We start from the raw sequence: 23,591 nt of genomic DNA on the forward strand, positions 1-23,591 counted from the left end.
TTAAACATGTGACGCAGTTAAAAATGAAAATCTCTGTGAGGTACTTGCTTTCCACAGGCAAGACAATTGTTAACTTTTTCTGACATTGGTTTGAGCAAGAAAAAAGGATCCCCAATGGGGTACTTGGCTTTAGAAGACTTCAGGTTTGAAACTCGAACAACGAAAAATTCAGAAAGCTGCCGACCGGCATTTGTGAACTGCTTCTGCTTAGGGCTCACGCGCAGCAAGAAAAGCTGATGTAATGACGTTGGCTGCATATTTTATACCCCTAACGACGTGACGTCATGGAATAGTCGACAGCATCAGATGCAGAAATCCCAAGACTCTGGTATTCGGGCAGACTGAGGGCTGCCTGCAGGCAGATAACCCAAGTGTGATGACTGCAACAGTGAAACACGAAGAACATCAACAACTGCGCCTGTCTGTTGACTCTTTATCCACTAGCATTGGTTTCCTTAATTTTGTAACTGCTGGCAAGGGCTTATCTGTTTCTTTCTTGGACACTACCTTAACCATAAATTAATCCACTGGTGAACTTCCTTCAAATATCTTCAAGAAAGAAACATACAGAAACTACCTGGATTTTGGGAGCCAGCACCCATTTTTTTATGAAGAGGAATGTGGTCAAAGGACAGTTTGTGAGACTTTCTAGACTGATTAGTGCTGATGACACCTTTAACTCTGAGTCTAACTTTTTAACTAGATTTATACAAAGAAATTACCCTCTTCATTTAGTTCTTTCTATTAGGAATGAGGTTAATTCCATGAGACACACCAAATTCAAACCTATTTTAAATATGGGGTTTCACATCTTCACCTAAATCATCCACGGACCCTAACAGATCCTTAAGCTTTTCACTCCCCATTAGTAGGGATATGAAGCAAATTAGAAGCAGTATTAACAATAATTGGAGAATCATCACTGGTGGCAAGAATGTGAAACCTCTTACTGGATCTATTCCAAAGTTTATTTTCAAAAAATCTAAAACATTTAAGTCTTTTTTTGAAAAACGAGATCAAGCGTTTCTTTTATCTGATCTACTGAAAATAGATACCACTGGGATGTTCAAATGTGTATGATGCGACTATTTTTTTTACAGAGAATTCTTATGTTTTCCCACAATGTAATGCCGCCATTCATTTAAAAAAAAACATTTTAACTGCAACAGCTCCTTGGCAGTGTATGCAGCTATATGTTCCTCATGTCAAAGTTTTCACATTGGTAAGACTACACGTAGGCTGAGTGACAGGATAAAAGAGCACAATGCAGCCATTAGATCTAAAGACAAGTCAAATGCTTTGGGCAAACACAGTACTGTTTGTACTAATTTTGAAAAGTTTAGGTTCTTTGTGTTGGAGCAAATTCCTGATTTCTTTGGGGACTCTGATAATCTCCTGCAAGTTTTGGAGTTGAAATGGCAGTTATATTTAAAAGCAGACTGTCACCCTGGTTTGAATGAATCTATTAACATAAAATGTGCCCCAAAACGGATGCAATAACTTTGTTCTGTAGTATCATTGTTAATCACTGAATATTCATGTTACTTGCACTTAATTTAGTCAGCTTTCTAGCTCATATTACATACTTATGCATAATATTAAGCATTCTTGTTAGCCATTGGTTAATTACTGATTTACAGTTTGGAGTACTATTTAACATTAAGCCATTCACATTTGTAATTATGCTGATGAAGTTCCTACACAATAAATGGAATGAAAGCTTATAACATGGAATGAATGCTTATAACACACAGAGGATTGCTGCTATCATTCTTTCTTTTCTATGAAGTTTTAATATATATATATATATATTTATATATATATAGACACACATATATACATACATAAGTATATATATATATATATATATATATATATATATATATATATATATATATATACACACACACACACACACCCACACACACGCATGCATATTTATTAGTGATCATTCTTTATTCATGAAGTTGAACCTGGTCAGAGGACAAATTATACGCCTCAGTAGATTAATTTCAGACAATGAAAATTTAACTTTTGAGGCAAACAAGCTTATTTTTAGGTCTGTTCAGAGAGGGTATCAATATGAAATATTGAAAGAAATTTTGGAACAAATATTATTGGTTAAGATGGAAATGTTCCTACCAATTCTAACCAGTGGGTTTATAACTAATAATGACAAAAACAGCAACAATGAGAAAGTAAAAGAAATGGACTGTGCTTTTCCTGTTCCTATTAGTACTGACTGTTACACTATTAAACAGGTAATTTCTAACAACTGGAAAACCATTTTGGGAAATCAAGACTTAGCCAGAGTACTAGCTGACAACTCACATTTTATTTATAAAAAGGCTGCATGTTTAAAGTCTATTATAGAAACAGGAGAACACAAACCTGTCAGAGGAGCCACTGGCACTTACCCATTTTACAACTGCATACAATGCAGGTTCATTGATTCATCAAAAAACATACTTTTTCCACACATCAACAGAATGGTGGTCAGTAAAGGAAAATATAACTGCAAAAGTATGGGGGTAGTATATTTGGCAACATGCTCCACCTGTCATAATTTTTATGTGGGGAAAACAACTAGATCCCTTTACAAAAGGATTTATGAACACCGTTGGGCTATTAACAATAAAGATACTAATAAAGCATTAGCCAAACATGCTTTGGTGTGTTCTAAATTCAAAAAAAAATTATTTTTTGTGTTGGATGGAACAGATTTGACTCCATTTGTCAAAGAATTTAATAATGCCTTTGAAAACATGGAGCTTAGATAGAGGTTTTCCTTACAGCAGATCATATTCCTGGTCTGAATGAGACTTTAAATGTCTTTTAAATAATAGATTGTATTTAACAGTTTATTTAATATATATTTTTATAGAAAGCATACATTTGTATGTGCTATATGCTTTTGTACATACGTTGGTATACTTTATATTTGACATTTATGTCTAAGAAAACTGTATGCATCAATGAATAATTAGATTAATGGATATTTGATTGGTTTATTTATTAATCAATTTTGCATTTAAACTTGACTAACTGATTTGCTGGCCAGTTCTGAAGAAGTTTGTTGCGATTAAAATGAAAGAAAACGCTTAACTTTTTATCTGTGTGGTCAATCATCATTTTGTCTTTATTTCAAGTTTTTTTTCAAAATTCAAAAGGATGCTCCCAAAATCTTGTTGCAGACTCCCTTTTGACCATGACAGCACTGGTTCCCTCTTCTTCTGCAGGGGGCAATCATCACAAGTTACCTCACAGGGTGGATCTAATCACAGAAGACAAGTGATCTCTTACCCATCCCCACCTGTCCACACTTCAACTGACACTGAGTGATAGGATTTTGATTCCTCATAGACACTTTTTTCTGAGGATGTGTTGTAAGTCCTGCAGGAGGCCAGGAAACCTACGACTAGAAAATCCTACTTATCCAAATGGAAGAGGTTTTCTTTTTGGTGTCTCTCTCGTAACCTGGACCCACTTACTGTGAATGCTCATTTGGTTCTCTCTTACCTGAACTTTGCTCAATGTTGCTTTGGCCTATTCTTCTATTAAGACCTACCCATCTCTGCTTGCCTGCCCTTTTCTCCTCCTGTACTTGCTGGATTTGAGGTGAAACAGTTCCTTAAAAGGCTCCCTTAATATCAGACCTCCCAGGAAAACTGTTCCTCCTCCCTGGGATCTTAATATTGTTTTGAGAAGTTGACTGGCTCCTTTTGAGCCTGCTACTTCAGCTTCCTTGCAGCATTGTTCTTGGAAGACTATTGTTTTGTTAGTACTTCTGCCAGATGGGTGCCTGAGTTGCAGGCCCTTATGGCTTGTCCTTCCTTTTTGATTTTTCATGAGCATACTGTGTCCTTGCGCACTAACCATTCTCTTATGCCAAAGGTGGTACATGATCTATCACTTAGTCTATTAATCTGCCTATTTTCTTTCCCTCTCCACAAACTGACAGTGAGAGGGTGATATGTACTTTGGAAATGCATAGGCAACTTAGGGTTTATCTGGATATGACCAAGGCTTTTATAAAATCTGATCAGTTAATTATTTCTTTTCATCCTAGATCTTTGGGACTTGCAGTATCCAAGCAAACTATTTCCTCTTTGATTTCGAAGGCTATTTCCTTTTGTTACACATTTCATGGCAACAGCCTTTCTTTTTTCAGTTAAGGCTCATTCTACTAGAGTTGTGGCTTCCTGTGGTGTTTTTTTCAAAGGCTTCAATACTAATTCTATTCTTGAAGCAGCTATCTGGACTTTGCATACCTTTACCAAGCAATACAAATTGGATGGTATCTATAGAGCTAGGGCTGGTTTTGTTAGTTTAGTTCTTCATGTTTTTTTAGGACGTCGGGCTTCCGTGGCAGGGAAACCCCATATGTTAAGAATATTGCAGCAATTAAGACAAGGACATCTACCGTTACGGTAAGATTTTTACACAACTGTACCTTTCATCCTACTTCCTAGCGGCTGGCCTGTCTCTCCTGTATAATGTGTCTCTGTACATTTCCTGCTTTTAGATAAACCATATTTTTTAGAAGTGCATGTAAATGAACCATATTCTTTTGAAACTTCTGATCTGTAAAATTGTTATGATGGAAGCCATACAAATCATCTGACATCTTTTACACTTTGGATTGTTGCAGGGTTTTGTGCCATTTTAGTCTATGTTTTGTTCTGGACTAAATGTGCTTCTCGCAAGAAGATTCTTTAGATTTGCTGTTTTTTTTTTTAATGACAGCAGTAGGAGTGCTTAAACAAAACTGTTAACTTGTTATCCTCAATGAACCTTGGTTGGAGGTCCCTTTCAATTTTGTAGTTCAAGTTCTAGGTGATATGCTGTCACTACTGGAACTCTGTCACAAGGGCTGTTCGCTGTATATTGGAGCAACTGCTGCCATTGTAGCTGCATTGCTCTGTCTACTGCCCACTCAAACACCCTGACAGACTGACCTTGAGCAAGCATGGCTTCTCTTAGTTGTGCCAAGAGTGTTTTACTTTCTGATTCACCAGGGCAAATTTATGCATTTATTTACTGATATTTGACTACCTGGAAAGTCTGACTGGGCACATGCCCATTTACAGGGGTTCTCCAAAGTATTACAAAATACAATTTAAGAACAATAATTTGACAATCTTCAAAAATAATACAAAACATTTACAGTTTAAATAATTATACCAAACTATACATGATGTGAAACCATTGGTTAAGAATAGACAAAAATATTATGACAATGACTTAATATTTACAAATATTTTCGACATTTTACAGAGAAATTAAAGGTAAGTTAGTATAATGCAAACAGGAATTGCAGTATGGAGTGGGAAGAAAAGGGGGGTTATGGCTTATTTTGATAGCCAGAAGAAAGAAACTGACTGAAGTGTGAATGAAGAAGGGAGAGAAAGGAGGTGCAATGTGTGAATAGTGACTTGTTCATATTTATGGATACAGTTTAAATTCAGGTTGTTTATAATGTAGTGACTGACTATAAATAACTAACTTCTTTGTGTACTTGAGATGATTACTGCTTCTAAGTAGATGCATCTATCTTGTCAGGTGGTTTCTTATAGACACATATGTAAAGTCCCTCTGTGTATGGTAACGTTCGTACCAAGTAAGGTTACACTTGAAACGGAATACCACAGGGGAAGTTGAATACATGGGTATGTGGAGTGTTGCTGAAAGCCTTCTTCCAGGTTTGCCAAGAAGCTTTGCATATTGTGAAGCCATTCTGGTGTCCATTGCAATGCTCATAGTCTAAACAATGTTTTTTCACTAAATTTAAAATTATGTATCAGTATAAATTCTATATGTTGTCCTACTTTATCTGAAGTAATGTGATGATCTGTTTTCTCTTTTAAGTACCCGAGATGGACAGCAATGTCATCCTCATGTGGAATGTGTGTGTGGAGTGATGTAACATCCATTGTGACAAACTGTGTTAGGTGTTAGTTAATGACAACCTGACAAAATGCAAAGAAAATAAGTGATGTCTTGCATTTAGCTGTCTCTTTCATTGACTAGTGGTTTTAACATTTTTGCTATGAACTCAGAAATACATTTTGTCAGGGTTCCTTTGTCTGACAGTATTGGTCTTCCTAGGTTTCCTGGCTTGTAGATTTTGGTTGCATGTCAGAAACTCCTGGCCTAGGCTGATTTGGAATGAGTTTACTTAGTTTACCCTTGATGTGACCTCAGAAGGATTTAATAAGGTTCCTTAGCTATTTTATGTATCAGTGAGTGTACTGTTGAACTGAATTACTAGTAAGTGTGATAAAAAAAGCTTCAGTGATACAGTGAATGCTGTTATGGATAATGACTGCACACACTTGTCTATCTCTTATGATAATATGATGATAGGATTTCAAACACTTTAATGCCATTCTTTCTTTGGGGGGGGTGTTGCAACAGTCCTACATTAGGAAGCTGAAACATTAGGTTTGGTCAAAATGTATTCTTTTATTTTGCAGTCTTGTATACAGACCTGTACTAACTGGAGAGAGAGAGAGACGCACAAAAATATTTAAATGAATTAACAAAGTTAAAATAAAATGCCATTTGGCCTGATTTTTGAGTGTGAGCAAATTATGAAAAAATTAAAATTGAAACTACAAAACAATGAGTGCAGATGTCATCCATGGAAGCCCTGGAATGGAAAGCTACAGGTGTTGCCACAGATCTAGTGGAGAGAGCTTTAACTTTTAGCATAGGTTCATTACTGAGGGAACAGATGAAACATATGCAGTCCCTTAGCCATTTTGCTAATATAACCTTGGAAACAGCCTCTCCCATTCTGGGCCCACAAAAAGAGATGAATAGCTGTTCAGATTTACGGATACAACTGGTCCTGTCTAGGTAAAATCTCAATTGTCTAAGCACATCTAAGGAGTGAAGGCAGTACTCTCCTCTACTGGCAAAATTCAGAAAGAACACTGGTAGGTCAATAGTCTGGTTTATGGAGAATTGAGAAACAACTTTGGGGAGAAAGGATGGATTCATCCGAAGTGATACTCTTGTATTTATGAAAGACCACACAGGGCCCTCTTGATACACACTGCCTGCAGCTCCAACACTCTTCTGGCAGACATGATGGCTACCAAGAACAAGGATTTCCAAGATAAAATCTTTAGGTCACACTTCGCAGCAGGTTCAAAAGGTTTCTGGGTCAAAGACTGAAGGACTAGAGCGAGGTTTCATGGTTCCACGGGATGTCTGACAGGATGCGTGATATGAGAGGTCCCCTTGAGGAAAGCCTTGCAAATGCGTAAAGAGATAAGAGGGATGCCATCTATACCATTGTGGAAATTGCTGCTAGATGTACTCGTACAGTAGAGGCAGAGGCTCCATTATCAAAAAAACTTAGCCAAGTATTGAAGCACTGCAGTAACTGGAGCCGAATACGGGTCTAACATGTTATCCTTGGATCAGATGGAGAACCTTTTCCATTTATCCTGATATAGTCTTCTGGTGGATGGTTTATGAGAGGCTAGAATGATGTCTCAAACACGCGAGGAGAGATTAGCTTGCCTAGCTACTAGTGGAAGTGGAGAAACCAAGTTATTAGCTTGAGATTGGACAGATTTGTGTGACTCAACCCTTGTGGGTGAGTAATCAGATCTGGTAGAAGGTCCAGAATCCACGGTGGGTATACTAGGTGAGATCGAAGGAAGGAGAACCAAACTTGTCGAGGACAGAATGGAGCTATGAGGATCACCTTGCATCTCAACGAAGAGCTTTCTTTAGATATTGTGGGATCAGAGGGATGGGAGGATAAGCCTTAAAGAAGTCCCATGGGCCAACCATGGATCAGAGGGTCCCTCGGTGACTCCCCCTCCCGGGGAAGTAGGGCAAAATAGCTGCTGCACTTGGTGTTTGATGGGGAAGCGAAAATATCGCAGCACGGCTGGCCCCAGTGGCTGAAGATTGCCGACGCCACCTTGGGGTTGAGGGACCACTCGTGAGGTATGAGGATGCATCTGCTCAGTTTGTCCGCAAACACGTTGGAGCTCCCTGGGATATGCTTTGCTATCAGAAAGCGGTTGGAAGCTATCGCCCACTGCCAAATTTTCATGGCTTCTCAACATAGGGGATAGGACCTGGTTCCTCCTTGCTTGTTGATATACCAGACCACTGACATTGTCTGATTGAACTGCAATTGTCCCGGAAGGGAGAGCCAAATGGAAGGCCTACAACGTTAACAGCACAGCTCTCAGTTCCAGAACACTGATATAGAGGTGGGCCTCTGAGGTGGACCATGTGCCTTGGACAGGCTTTCCCTGGAAACCCCCACCCGATCAGGGAAGCATCCATGGTCACAATAGCTGTGGGCTGAGGAGATTGGAATGGATGACTCCAAAATTTTACGTCTGGCCTCATCCACCAAAGCAGGTCTTGTTTGCAGGAGTTGGTTATTCGAATCTGGTAACCAAGGAGTGATAGTTTGGGAACCACTGACACACAAGGAGCCCTTGCAGAATCCGCATGTGTAGCTTTACTAGAGGCACTATTGGGATTGAGCCAAAAGCCAAACAGACTCCTGGAGCGTTTGTCCATGTTGATGTGGTAATACGCATCCCGGAGATTTATAGAGCACATCCAATTGCCTTCTCTTAAAAAGGGGATAATGGACTGAACCGTGACCATCCGGAATTTGGTTTGGGTGACAGACTTGTTTAAGCTGCTGAGATCCAAAATGGGTCTCCAGTCCCCTGTCTTTTTTGGCACCAAAAAGAATCTTGAGTAAAATCCGGATCCGCACTGGTCTGGTGGGACTAGTTGGATGACTGTTTTTTGAAACAGCTTTATAATCTCTATAGCTGCTTCTTCCCTTTGACTGGGTGGAATGTCGGGAAGTTTTCTTGGAAAATGTGGCCGACAAGAAAGGGGAATGGTGTAACCTCTGGTGAGAATGTTCTGCACCAATAATCAGTGGTGATGGATTGCCAGGCAGCTTGGTGCAGAGAGAAACAACCCCGAATGCTTCCGGAGGTAAGCAATCGGGCTGCTCCTCAGGAGCGCTGATAAGGCTCTCCAGAGAAGGAATCTCTGGAGCCCTGATTATGAGGACCCCCTCTGCCTCTATAGGAGCATCTTACGAAACTCTTACTCCCTTTGCCTCTTGCAGTATCATCACCATGTGTGGCACGGAAGGGACCTAAGATTTCTTATGCAACATCTTTCCACTCCTCTGATTCCTGGAGAAGGTACGCTGAGGGTTGGAAAACCGTAGGCCTAGGGAAGACTGGGTCTTTCAGTCTTGCTCGCACCTGGCTAGGGTGTCCTTCACTTTGGAGCCAAAAAGGGATGAAGCTACGATGGGAGCATTCAGAAAGGAAGACTTGAAGGGGTCCGCGAGGTCACAAATGCACATCCCGGCAGAACGCCTCATAACAATGCCCAAACCTACTGCTCTAGCTGCCTCTTCGGTCGCATGTGACAGCAACCTCATGGACGAGTTGGATATTGATTCCAGGGTTGCAAGCTGCAAGGCCACTTTGTCCCTGACCTCGTCAGACAAATGTCCTGCAAGCGTCCAAGAGAGTTCAGAGATCAAGTTCCTCTGGAGCCTTGTAAAATGTGCCAAATAATTCAGGGACTGTATGGCAAAGGTTCCTGATGCAAAAACATGCTTCCCAAGTCTGTCCACCACCCAGGACTCCCTGTTGGCCGGGTGGATAGCAGGACTTTCCTCAGCCAAGTCCTTTTTTGTGGCTGGCGCCACCACCACAGCTTCAAGTGGTAACGCTTTGGACCAATGTGGGTTCTCCTCAGGAGGGGAAAGAATTTTGCCTGGTCTCAGTGGGATTGCCTCAATGGAATCAGGGTTCTTCCAAGCACGCTGCACGAAGAGCTGGTCGAGCTCGTCGGCAGGTGGGTTCACACAAGAGGTAGAAGGCTGGGCACAAAAAGCCTGCAGGAACATGGACTCCACAGAATAAGGGTTGGAGAGCTTCCAGTCACTTCTCTGCTTTAACATTTCTAGGATGTCTCCGAAGGAGACATTATCAGGAAGTGACCATGGGGATCCTTCACCATCATCGTAATCCAGGTCTTCTGTTAAGGACTCCTCGGGTGAGTCCATCTGCTTCCTCTTGCACATCTTCTTTAGAGGGGCCCTTAGTGGGGGTCTCTGAAGTGGACTCGGAAGAGTGGATACCCTGAAAACGGGTGTCCTGCAACTTCTCTGCCTGATGTCCCGGGGGGGGGTGGTCTGTGACAGCTGTAGCTCAGGGGGTGAAAACTGGGTTTCCGACAGCAAAGTAGTGCTGCCAAAAGCAAGAGCCCTCTCCATCACGCGAAAGGCAGGCCTGCCCAAAGACGGATGGGAGCCCAAAACCGAGAAAGACAACCTTGGGACCAGGGTGACACCCTGCTTCGATGAACCCACCCCACGGACGGAGCCTCAAGCAGGATCGGCGCAGACGCAGCTATCAGCACAGAGGATGGAACCGAGAGAGAGGTGGCTCCATACGTCGGGCTGACGTGTCCACCCCCAAATCCCCAGATTGAGGAAGGACCAGTTCAGCGGGAACCAAAGACCAAAGGGACAAAATCAAAGTCTGAGTGAGATGCACCGTAGACGCAGAGGTGATGGGTTCCAAGGAGGATGTCAGAGCAGAAGGCTTCAAAATTGAGATGGTCAAAGGAAGAGTGTAAGATGGGAGTCCAGCTGGTCTTCAAGACGCACCACATCGTGTTCAGAAAGGCTCCTGATGGATCTAGTGGATACTCCAGATGGGGAGTCAGGACTTCCGATGAAGGGGCTATATGCTTGGACCAGAAATGGATCTACGGAGGGGGAGTATTGGGTCCATAGGGCAAGGTCTGCTGGCACCGAAGTCTCTAGTTTTGAGACCGGAAGTAAAGGGGTCTTTTCCAAAATGGAAACTAATAGCGTAGTCGAAGATGTGCCCTGAGCTGAAGTGGCCACAGGTGCTAAAGTCGAAATAAGTGTATTAAGGTCTATGATCGCTGCCGGAAGCAGGATCAGTGCCGTAACAGGAGCCGGTATCAAAGGTTTTGAGATAGTCAGAGCCGAAGAGGCAGATTTATGCTCCAAAGATAACTTTGGGACCTTTGATTTCCCAGGCTTGTTCTGATCACCTGATGGCGAAGAAGGAACAGAGTGGGATCTCTTTTTGTCCTTAGAAGGAGGGGTTGAGACCTCTATCACAGAAATGGCCTCTGAGAAGGGAGACTTGAGTAATCCTTTCGGAATGAGTTTATTTTTGAACTCATTAACAGTGCTTTGACTGAAACTGACAAATGTCACATGGAGGCTACACCAAAAGGTGGGGCACTCCCAAACAGTATACACAGTCATCATGAGAATCACTGTTAGGTAACCTGACCTTACATGAAGTACAATGCTTAAAACCTGGTACCCTTCTTATCAGACACTTGATAGAGAAAAACACACCACAGGGCAACTGTATAATCCAACTATAATCAAAGTCAACTCTGTTAAAAAAAAGTCACAAATATAACAATACACTGGAAAAGAAGGGAAACCCCTGAATAAAAGTCAGCTAATAGGTCAAACAATACCAACTACGGTATTGAAGAAATACCACAAGGGTAAGGGAGTAAAGGCTGTACCAACAATGGTACTTGAAAGTATACCAACGGTAACGATGGGTAGAGAGGAAAAACCAAGGTCAGACAGAAGAAAAAACACTAGAAATACTAATCACTTAATAAAATATGAAAATATCCAAACTTTTTCACACAAATATCAAAAACGTTTCACTTAGCTGAGAGCTCGGCTGAAACACGGTTTTATGGCTACGCAGCAAACGAGATCTGAGGTAACAGGGAGAAGGGCATTCTGGGTAGAGACTTAGCTTGAGAGTTTTTTTGGCTGGCGCAAGCTTGGTAAAAAGGCAGACTCTGTTCCGAACCAATCAGTGATGAATGGAAAGAAGATTAACAACATCAGATTAATTATTTCAGACATTACCTAAACCGATTTAAACAATTTTGTATAACAGAGCTAGTCATCATTTTTTCTGATCGCCAAAGTGAATCACGGAAGGTCTTAACTGTCCATGATTTGGAATAACACACAAAATAATACAATTATTATTCAGTTTTTGTATAATAAATTAATTTTATTGTCTACCTTTTTTAATGTGTGTTAAGACAAAATCTGTTAATCTTTTAACTGTTTACAGATATGTCATCCTATTACAAAAGAGGTGCCTTAGGTTCTTTTATAGCCACGACAACCATCACCAACTCTTTACCAATGGATGAAGCCCTCCTAATGCTTAGTAATCCAATTAGCTGTAATTGGAATAGAGCCTTCTGATCTTCCAGCTCCAAACGGCTAATATGCCATGTGGAGAGCCATTGACGGTAGCACTTGCTTCTACAGTAGTATTTAATGGATGTTGTGTTGGTCATGGCACAGATATGTAAATGATCCAGATTGAAGAAGTCTTATAGGGAGTGCGTTTTTTTTTTTTTTTTTTATAATGCTCCAATCACTGAGCACTAATGCTTTAATGGTGGCAGCAGATTTGTTCACTAAGTTGGTGGTGTTTTCTTTTTGGACTTGCCTACTACAAAAGCCTCTAAGGCAGTGGATGAAGTTTTAGCCACTGTCCCAAAGTCTACAGTCTCTGACTATGGATCCCTGTAGTGTATTTTAATTTGATTCTGAGTTTTATTAAAATCACTCAATTTATGTTGTTACTTTGGCTTCATCCTTGGCAAAGGCAGAATGCCAACCAGTATCACACTGCAAGGACTCTGACTACAACCCTCTCAGATAGTACAGCTTGTACTGATGTTAGAACATATTTTTCACAAGTCACATATCTAAAGGGTAGTCTCGTCACCGTGAGTCAAAAGATTTTTTGGAATATTACAGCAGACTGGATGTAAAGATTGACCACCTGTTTTTCATATACCTCTGTATCTTTCGACTGTCAATCAGTATTATATAATTTATTTATTTATTGGCATCTGTTTACTGGGACAGTTCATTGGGCCAAAAGACCCCATTTTTTTCAGTGGAGGCCCAGGGAGAAAACTCCCAACAGAAATAAATACAAGTGTATATAGTGAAAGTGAACAAGTAGTTAAGTTCTACACAGCAAATACAATAACAACTGGGTTAACACCAAGAGATTCTTGTACACATAAATATATACGCATGCGTACAAATCATCTCAGATGAAAATTAACACATTTGAAGAAATTCACAAGATACAGTCAGTGTTGGAAAAATTAACAATTGCTTGGACATAGAAGTAAGCAACTCTTCCAGAGTGAAATAGTGATGAGACTTAAGTAAAAGACATAAAGGCTGTTGCCGGTAATTTACAGGAAATATATTACATATAAGAGTACAACTAGAGGCAATTTGAGTAGTGAGTGTAAAAAGGAGAGGAAAAATTTGGTAGTAGGAGGTTCTCATGTTTTAAATAGTTATAGGTAAGGTAAATTAAACTGCAGGTAAAGTTAAAGGAACAGGTAAGTGCAACCACAGCAGCTGCACTACTTCCATGCTGTTGTCAGTCCTATTGAGTCTTGTCTGACTTTACATTCCCATGGTATGCTGAGATATGTTGCATGCATGCCTCTTAACTATTCAGATTTTCGCAGAATGTCCAGAGTTTTGCCTCATACTTTTGATCTATTTTTCATACAAATGTGATTTTCTGGCAAATTAGTGTCAAATCATTAAAGACTTGAAGTTAGAAAATGACAGTTGAGTTTCGGACTTCATACTCTTCAGAAAATTCATGCTAATGCAAAACCTGTTATTCTATCAACTTTATGAGTTTGTAACAGCAATATTTAAAAATTGTTCCTACTTTTGGCCCTTTGTCCCACTTTTTTTTTTGTTTTGCTTTGTCCAGATTTCTTGTTCAAAGAAGTTGTGATGTATGGTTGCATGGCAAACCAGGCAGATCAGAATAAGTGTACTGGCCACCAAAAGACTGTATTTTCAATACCTGAGGTCTGTAATAAAGTATGCATTGCTGTCCGGTTAACTCCTGCTGCATCTTTTTACAATGATGCCAGCTAGCTAGTTGTTTAAGGCAACTGTCAAGCTGTGTTTGGTAGGCATTCCTGGTGAATTCAATGCCAGAATACACAGCAGTGAATGTCTCCGTTCTCCACTTGTTTGACATGTGGTTATTAGTAAGTGTGGATTCCTGGGTGATTATCTTGTGTTTTAAACTGTCTTTGAAAGCTGATGCTGCTATGTGGTGAGGTGCAGGGAGCAGAGTATTTGCATGAAATGAATTTAGTGCGTTTGTTGTGTAGAAATGTCGCCATATACTGTGAATCAGAACTAGCTGCACCCATACTGCTTGCATTACATTTGGTGAATCATTATTTTCAAGTGATTTGCAGAGAGAGTCTGCATTGAGGTAGGCCCAAAATGATTGTAGAATGTGGTACAGATATCAGATGCTATCTGTACTAATTCCATTATGTTGTCTTGCAAGATTTCCGCATGAAACAAGATGCTTACTAACACAGAAATGGACTCTCCTCTCTCTGTTCATAATACGCCAATGTTTTCTTTGCTGTGGAGCAGTGGTCACATAAATACATATGCATATCTGTTTTGGTTTTATTTCAGGTGTCCTATCCTTCCTTCAGTGTAAATGCTGTGATATACAAGTAGCATGATATATTACTGTGCATCTGCAAATTTAAATCTGCCTTCCTGAGTGGTATTTATCATAGATTAATCTCATACTTCTGCTAAGATGCCTGTAGATACCTCACTACAAAATGAAAATGCAGCTAGAGAACTTGGAACATGGGTTGATATATCCCCCTCTTGTGATCACGAGAGGAAGTGCGGAAAGCCTACTTAGTACAACTAATTACCAAAGGAATATCATCTAGAGCTAAACATATTGCTTCCTTACATGCAGCATTGATTAGGCCAGTTACCACTGTCTGTTCCATACATATGTATCCCACCCCTTTTTTCCACTTCCTTAGGTCACTAATCAATTCCCATCACTGAGTGATAAGTCAGTATGTCTGCATGATCAAGTAATCGGCTCAGCCTGATATCTGTTAACTCAGCCTTCCCCTTTCCTGAGGAGCAAGCCAGGGTCATTGCTACTCATCATGCTTCACAACTGATGCACTTGTACCTGTTTAGACATCTAAAAGGTGCCTTATTTCCATAACTGAGCTATCTGTTCTAATCTTTGTAAGCAGTGCTGTTGCCATGGGCAGTGGTTGTATACTGGATGGCTGGTCTGCTTCATGTTACTGATACCTTGTCTGCTTAAAAATTAAAACTTTGTCATGTGCTCCACCCTTTTCTTTTTATACTGACCATTGCCATTGGGGTACATGTGCATTCATGATTGTGTATAATCACACTGGGTTTGTCGTCACATTTGCTTTGTTGATGTCCCTGTGCTGAAGGACCTGTCAAACTGGATCCCATCTGTAACATCTAAATTCGTACGACAATTAAACATACAGCATCATGACATTTATATGGTGCACAAATTTACTATCTAGTTTTGCCCCTTATATGGGGCAATGAGAAACCTTCAATGCTGCTATTTCTGCACGTATGTACAGAAGAAATATGCCTCAAAACAGCAACTAAAACAGAATAATCTAGGGTCCTGGATTTCCTTGTACAGTTGCTATACAGTGCCACTTCATTGTGTCATAATAATGCTGAACCTCTCAATGTGTTTCTATAAAACTGTGTGTAGAGGGACATACTTTTGTATCTCTGTTACCATAACAAGTTTCCTGAATCTTAGAACAATGACACTAAAATCAGATGCTCTTCATAGGGAGTGGGCTTGAAGTACATTTTTCATGCATTTGCATCAGCGGATGCATCACAGCTGCATATAATCCAGCAGATATTGGAGGAGGGTTCTTTCTCTTTATAGTCTGTATGTTTGGCAAGTAGTGGAATCTGGTGTTCCATCTCCAAATGTGAACACTGATAGTAGATGCTCATATGTCTACTTCAAACTGGCATAGCATTGATCAGATTTTTTTGTGCTGATCAGTTAAATGTGTAGCACTTGTAGGACTAACAATAAGAGTTACATAACTATTATGACAATGAACTGGTGCAATTAGACTAAGTTGTGCATGTAGCTATAAATACAGATACAGTCAAGTGGCCATAGCAGCTGTTGCCTGGACTTACTCGGCACTGTTCAGCAAATGACTTGGAACACTACATTAAAAATAATGTACAATGGAAACATAGTTGAGATTTACAATAAAAATGCCTATCAGTTATCAGTGTCATAAGAATAACTGTGCAGTGAGAAACTAGTGTATACCTTGTGTGTGTTTGCGTGTTTAGCATTGGTGGTGTAAAGGAGAATGATATAGCCTAGCTGGGATGATAGCAGTCCTGTTAGGGGAACACCTGGAGTCAGTGCAGCATGACTGCTCCAGCTGTTGTTGGTTGCACTGAGCAGATAGCCTTATGAGCAATGGTTGACAATAGTTACTACATGATTGCTTTATGTAGATGTAGGAAAATTCCTATGGTTTACTGGTACATTATACAAGTGTGTGCACATATTTAGTGTTGATGGTGTAGCATACAAAAATGTAGAAAAGATACAGTGATAACTACCCTGGTGGTTTAACATCTGATGTGAGTATAGTATGCTTGGGGCAACAACTGTGGTCACACTTAGCTTTTGGAGCATTAATGTTGTGAAGAGGTGGATAAAGGCCCATAGTTAACAGCCAGAGAAGTTGATTCCTGTACATCAGTTTTGTGCATCTTGTACATGAAATATACCATGTAGAAATAGCTTTAATATTTTTTGTTAGCTTATTGTTTTGGTTAACTGATGTCCATCATTGCGTATATAGTGTGATGCCACTGTGCTTTCAATTACATAAATAGTATTGTGGTCACAGGATGACATTCTTTTTCTAACATTCTATGAAATATTATTGTGGCGGTGTGTGCGAGTAGGGGCTTGATGTAGAATATGTATTTTTATGTATACACACGAGTATGATATGTCAAAGTTAAATACAGTATGGGTATGGGTGTGTATGTTGTGACTGTATAAACAGTTCCATTGTAGTACCAAACATCTAATTTTGTGTGTGTGTGGATGCTGTCAGTGTAACGTACGTGATGATGATATTTGGCATGGTGACTGGTGCACTGAAATCATGTTGGCTGGACTGCTCAATGCATGGTCTGACATATGGGCATTACAACTGCAGTAATAAAGAGGTGCATACTGTCTCAGTCTTTGGTGGTGGTGGTGGTGTTTGTGTGTGTGTGTAATGTGGATCAGAACTACAGGTACACCATCTAGTGTTTGCAGCCTGACGTGAGCAGTACATTTTTACTGAGTGTGTGGTTGCATCCTGAGAGTAAGTCCTGCACAGTTTCATAGCAGGCACTGTTGTATTACTTCTTTGCTTGTAGATGGCCTGTCACAGCTCAGTGCTTCATCTATACCCTTTGGAACAATTTTTGTCATTTAGTGTTGGTAAGTTTGTCTGCTGTAGTGCATGTAATGAACATCTGTTTAGTGACTATGCTGTCAGAGTTACAAGAAGCAGATAGAGTAGCAACAGGTCTGATGAGCACTGTGAAAAACGTGTAGCATTTCCAGGGGGAAAAATAAATTGAACTACAACACAGTACACTGAAACTGCTACTTGGTCAATTGCAAATTATTTCAAAATGACTGTTATGTAACTTATTTTGGATGAGACAGTCACTTGCATCTAGTTTCAGAAAGAATTCTGGAGTTACAGTGAATACAAAAATTTACTGTGGCAATGTGCAATGAAAATCACTACAGGCAGTCCCCGGGTTAAGGACAAGATCAGTTCTTTAGTCTGTCCTTAAGTCAAATTTGTATGCAAGTTGAAACAAGTACATATGATTCTTATTAAATGTCACTTAGTCAAATGTTTGCCTCTGTAGAGTGCTTATTTTACTTTTACTTGCATTTAAAACTCTTTAAAAACACTTCCAAATGAAAATATAAACACTGTATACTGTAGTAATACTGTAAGAACAGTGCAATAACAGTACAGTAACTATGTTCATACACTACAGTACAGTAGAACGTACCATACAAAAAAAAACTCTTTTTATGCTTCAATTCACATTTCTGTACTACAGGCATCACCCACGAATGCTTCCCACTCTTTCCTGAACTTTCAGACCTCTGCAGACCTCTGTCACCTAGACCCTAGTGAGCCGCAATGTAATTTACCCATTCTACTGTAGAGTACAATGACTCAATACTGTACAAGACAGCGGTCTTAACCAATCAGATCACTAACAGAACAATCTCTTAACCAATCATATCTCTTGTTCTCCATGAAGGCATAAGTAACTTCTCTAACAAGACGTGCGAACAGCTTCACAAACGAAGAAAAGGAAAGTAAAACACAATTCTTCATTTTCAAGGTAAGATTTGGGCAACCTTAAGGATTTTTATTTATTTTCACGTTATTTCCGACATTGCAGCAGCTTGCTCTTATCTATGGGTTGTCCTTATGTGAGATGTCAGTAATCTGGTGACTGCCTATATTGACATTGAGGTAGAAAAAACATTGCAGCAGAAAAAATATGCTGACTGTTCGGGTAAGTGTTAGGCATTAGATTGTGTGAAGGAAACAATACATTCAGCTACAGCAAAAAACATGACATCGATGAATATGTGCATAACTAAGGCAGTACTACTGACAAATATGAGACAACATCAATGACCCGACTAAGAGGTGACAAGGCAGAGGACTTTACTGTTCTGTCAAGCAAATAAGCTTATTCTGGGTTGAATATCAGTCAATTTTCATACATATCCATATCTGTGAGTAGCCAAAAATCTGTTGAAATATGTGTATGTTGCAAGGATGGTTGCACGAATACTTAAGATACATTTATATTAAGGACTGATAAAAGCATTTTCTAACATTGCTCATCGTGAAAGTGCTATTCAGATGACAAGAGTAAGGAGAAAAATCAGGGAAAACTTAGTGGAAAACCAGGCATACTGCACAGTAATCTGTTTGATGTGCATTGTCATACAAAGCAGACAAAGTAGCTGTTTCTTGCAAGGTGGGAACTGTGATACTCTTGTCTGCTGAGGATGGGGATATGGGAGGAGTAACTTGAGCAGAAACCTGAAGCAGATCAAAGTGAAATGTTCTAAATAAAGTGTGTTATCACAGCAGCTAGCTGATGACGTTTGTAAGCTTTTTGCACAGAACGTGTATCACTAGGAATCACATTTGTAAGAGGCACTGCACAGCAGTAAAGGATTCTTTTACTGAAGCCTCTCAAAATTAGCTGTACTTCTTAGTTATTCCACTCTAAGTGAATGGGATTCTGTTGTGACAGCCCAGCCATGGGAATTGTAATCACCATCAGCTGAGCATCTGAGGGAAGATTTAACTTTAGAAGAAAGCAAACTCTCATCAGGATGTCTGCCCCCAGGTGGTGTTCAGGGTTACAAACAGAGTAAAATTACTAGTAACTACATTGCTCTGCTACGTACAGGTTTGCTATGAGCCGAATTTAAGAAAAAGTTAAAAAATAAATAAGTCTTATCATTTTGTTTTGGTAGTGGCTCTAAGTTTGGACACAGGTTTTGTCCCTGAGGTTTGTTGCACCACAGTGCTGCTGCCCCTACATAACACATGCCTTGTCACTAACCTTATACATTACAGATCCATTAGCTTAATATGCTTCATCTATAAAGCCATGGAATGTATTAAAATTGACCTCAAACTAAGACATCAAAAATCTTATTACTATTACTGACCTTCAGCAGTTTGGCTTTGTCAAGGGAAATAGTACTGTAGTTAACCTTCGGCAGTTTTTGGCTTTGTCAAGGGAAGATCTTATATGATGAATCTGGGTAACTTCTTTGACAGGGTTAAATGTCAGAAGTGATCTTGACGCTTACATGATGTATCTTGACCTGGGCAAAGAATATGACAACATATCCCATGTAAGCACTGCAAGTTAAATGCTTCAAAGTAAACAAACAAAAAAAAAAAAACAGATCCTTGCGTGCTAAGATGGATAGCAAACTGGCTACAACACTGAAACCACAAAGTGCAAGAGGGAGGCATCTCTTTTGATGAAAATGCTAAGGTAACCAGTAGTGTCCCACAGGGATCAATATTAGGATCCCTTCTTTTCAGACTTTACTAGGACCTGTGGCTAAGTTTGAAGATGACTGCGTACTGGGAGTTACTATCAAGTCTCCCTCTGATACCCAAAGCCTTGAAGAACTCACACTTGTAAATATCTTGTGTTCCGAAACGGGGTTCAAATTAAATGCAATAAAGTGCATCATTGTATTTGGTAAATTTAGCATATAATACAGACAATACCTCACTACAAAATGAAAATGCAGCTAGAGAACTTGGAACATGGGTTGATATATCCCCCTCTTGTGATCACGAGAGGAAGTGCGGAAAGCCTACTTAGTACAACTAATTACCAAAGGAATATCATCTAGAGCTAAACATGTCATTGTTTCCTTACATGCAGCATTGATTAGGCCAGTTACCGAGTACAATGCCATATTTAAGACGCATCTCTCTAGATCCATTAAACAAATGGAAAGACACCAGAGTTTCTTAAATAAGAAGGTCATGGGCTTAAAAGCCCAGACCTACTAGTAGGAGAGACTGGAAGCTCTGCTGCTTTGCATTGCTTTCTGCTCCATTACAGACCAAGTCATCATGCATCTTCTGCTTCCCCACCAGTTTAATAGTTTCACAAATACCAGAACCAAATCTTCACCAGAAGATTAAAAAACACATTGAAGGGACAGAGTCATCACTCAATCCCTCTCCCATGTCTGGAATAGCCTACCCACTGCTTCAAGTAGGGCTACCCACTATTATCCTTCAACATGAAACCTGGACAATTGGATGACTACAAAAAAATTATCCTGGGACGGACTGCCTAGCTCTCCTGGAGAAAAGTGGTATGGCCTGAGTGTGGCTATTAGCAATATGTCATATCCTATGAGAAGAGAAATTCTCTTGTATCAATCCTATTATGTGTGAAACTTCATTTTTGCTTCTAATAACCATCTAATTATTACATTACATTATTTCATTGACTGCAATCTTCCAAATCCAGAAGCTTGTTCTTTAGAGTCACAATGTCCATGTTATGGTCATTGGTCTTGGCTTCCATAGTGCACAATGAGTCCCCTTAGTTGGATATGCATTGTACAAAATCTTCCATCCTTTTAAGTAGATTAGGGTTAGTATTAGTCTGAGAAGTGGACATTAATATTTTCAAAAGCTTGCTGCACTGGCACTAATTACCAACAAGTTAGTCTGATTAGGTTTTAGTGACAAAGGAACATTTATTTCCTCTTCTAAAGTCTCTGCATACTTAGTTGTGAAACTTTTTCAGGAAAAGACAAAACTGAATGTTTTGCCATTGATCTCTGGGCCACCATTCCCTTCATCATGGCCAATAAGAAGAAAGACAGTGTAAGTGCAAATTGCAACTGAGAGAAAATAAAACACTATACTACATCAGTACTGATTCAGAAGGTATTGTAAATGTTTCTCGGCTAGTAATGGCTTCGGGCCAGCAGAAATCGAGTCAAAAGATACAACGAAAGAGCTAATTTAAGGCAGTAAAAGGGAAGACTGAGGAATTTGCTATTCGCATCTGTGGCCACGTTGTTTCCCTCTCACAAGACCTGATAATTACTGCATCTTCCTGACATTCCTCTTACAGTGAAAATCAGTTTAAAGCACTGGGATTCAAACATTATTAACCTGTTTTGACCACAGTTATTACATTCTGCAAAACTTGGCTTACACCTGCAAATGAAATGACTAGGTTTACATCTTACGAAAAACAAAACAAAAAAAAAAAACACAAATAAAAACAAAGAACACAAGTTCCAGAGGGGCAGGCATTCTTTTAACTCTAAATTGAAAGTTAAAAAGCCAACGGAATTCACACAACAAAACTGTCAAGTTATTTTCTCTACTTTATAGCACTGGCTTTCTTACCAATTTCTCCATGTTTAGTGATTGGTCCTGCATGGATCTTCAAAATGTCTAATCTGGCCTGTTCATTTGGAAGCTCAATGTCTTGAAGAAAAAAAAAAAGTAAACTTCAGAAGTTTATTTACTGAAGTCAAATCCAATGCACTAATCAATTGCGGTTATACTGTAAATACAAAGAAAACTTACGGATTTTTCTGTCAAGTCTTCCTGGACGAAGCAAAGCAGGATCCAAAGTATCAGGTCTGTTTGTAGCCATAATCATCTTAACTCGGTGTAGGGTATCAAATCCATCCATCTGGTTCAACAGCTACACACACATTTCTTTGATTACTCTTATGCAGATGATTAGATATACCAAAGAATTATGCCATACTGTTCAGCTGTTCTAAGACACATTTATATAACAAAACTGCAACTTGGTTAAAAAAAAGTTTTACCTTCACGTTAGGGCATATGCACCAGTCATCTCTATTACGGTACACACAGACATTAAAAAGAGTTATGCACTTAACATAACTTTGCACCTGTGTTATCCTAAGTCTTCATTCATCATCACAGGGTGGATCCGAGCCGGCAATATACAACAGACGGATCCAAGGCTCTGGTGCCTTCCTCTCCATTCATGCCCTGTTGCTCTCTAATCCCCCAGATCAAGTTTGCCACCACATTCCTGAGCTATTCGTACTAAGGTAGAAAGAACCCCACTCCAACTTCCTCCATTAGAAAACCAGGAGGGGGATGGCGGTGGGAAATGTGATGACTGAAGATGTAGGATAACACAAATGCCAAGTTACAGTAAGTACAAAAGTCTTTATCTGATGTTATCCATGTCTTCATTCATCACCACAGGTCAGAGTCCCCAGCTACCAAATATTCTGGAAGGCCTCAAGGAAGGACATGCCAGAGAACTGTGGAACCATAAGAAGCTCTACGCCTAGAAATTAAATCCAGTTTGTAATGGGATATAAAGGTGTGAGGATTAGACCAAGTGGCAGTAGCACAAATATCATCAATAGAAAGCCTAGCTATGAAAGCTAAAGAAGTGGCCAAAGATCTAGTAGAATGGGCTCTAACACGACCTGGAACCTTCAGATGATTCACATTGTAGACCACAGAGATGCAGTTTGAAATCCATTTGAAAATAGTGATTTTAGAGACTGGAAGACCACGCCTGTTATCAGAGAAGGCCACGAAAAGCTGCTCTGACTTATGAAAATCCTTAGTCCTATGCAAGTAGAAACAAAGATGTCCATGAACATCCAAGGTATGAAGGATATATTCCCCTCTGTTGGAGTAGTTGGGGATAAATACCGGAAGCTGAATGCCTTGATTAAGGGCTGACTCGGAAGCAACCTTGGGTAAGAAGGAGGGATTTGTTCTTAGAGACCCTGTCCTTATGAAAGGTCATATAAGGAGGAGTAATAGAAAGAGCTTGCAATTCTGAAACCTCCAAGCTGAAGTGATAAAGACCAGAAAGACCGTCTTCCAAGACAGAAACTTGAAATCACAGGAACTGGCAGGTTCAAAAGGACTCCCAGTTAAAGACTGTAGAACCAACGTGAGGTCCCAAGGAG

At 39.9% G+C, this 23,591-nt stretch overlaps 1 protein-coding gene across 1 annotated transcript in view; it reads right to left on the reverse strand.

Moving 5' to 3' along the window:
* The window catches only part of PSMC6 (proteasome 26S subunit, ATPase 6), a gene marked incomplete in the record, with an annotated part of 935,644 nt that overhangs the window by 203,451 nt on the left and 708,602 nt on the right, over nucleotides 1-23,591 (reverse strand). The window contains 2 exon segments of the mRNA XM_044074402.1: nucleotides 22,021-22,101; nucleotides 22,204-22,324. Coding sequence (XP_043930337.1) covers nucleotides 22,021-22,101; nucleotides 22,204-22,324 — 202 coding nt within the window.

Source organism: Protopterus annectens, chromosome 6.part0 (genome assembly GCF_019279795.1).
Source record: "Protopterus annectens isolate FY-2018-M chromosome 6.part0, PAN1.0, whole genome shotgun sequence".
Classification (NCBI taxonomy): Eukaryota; Metazoa; Chordata; order Ceratodontiformes; family Protopteridae; genus Protopterus; species Protopterus annectens.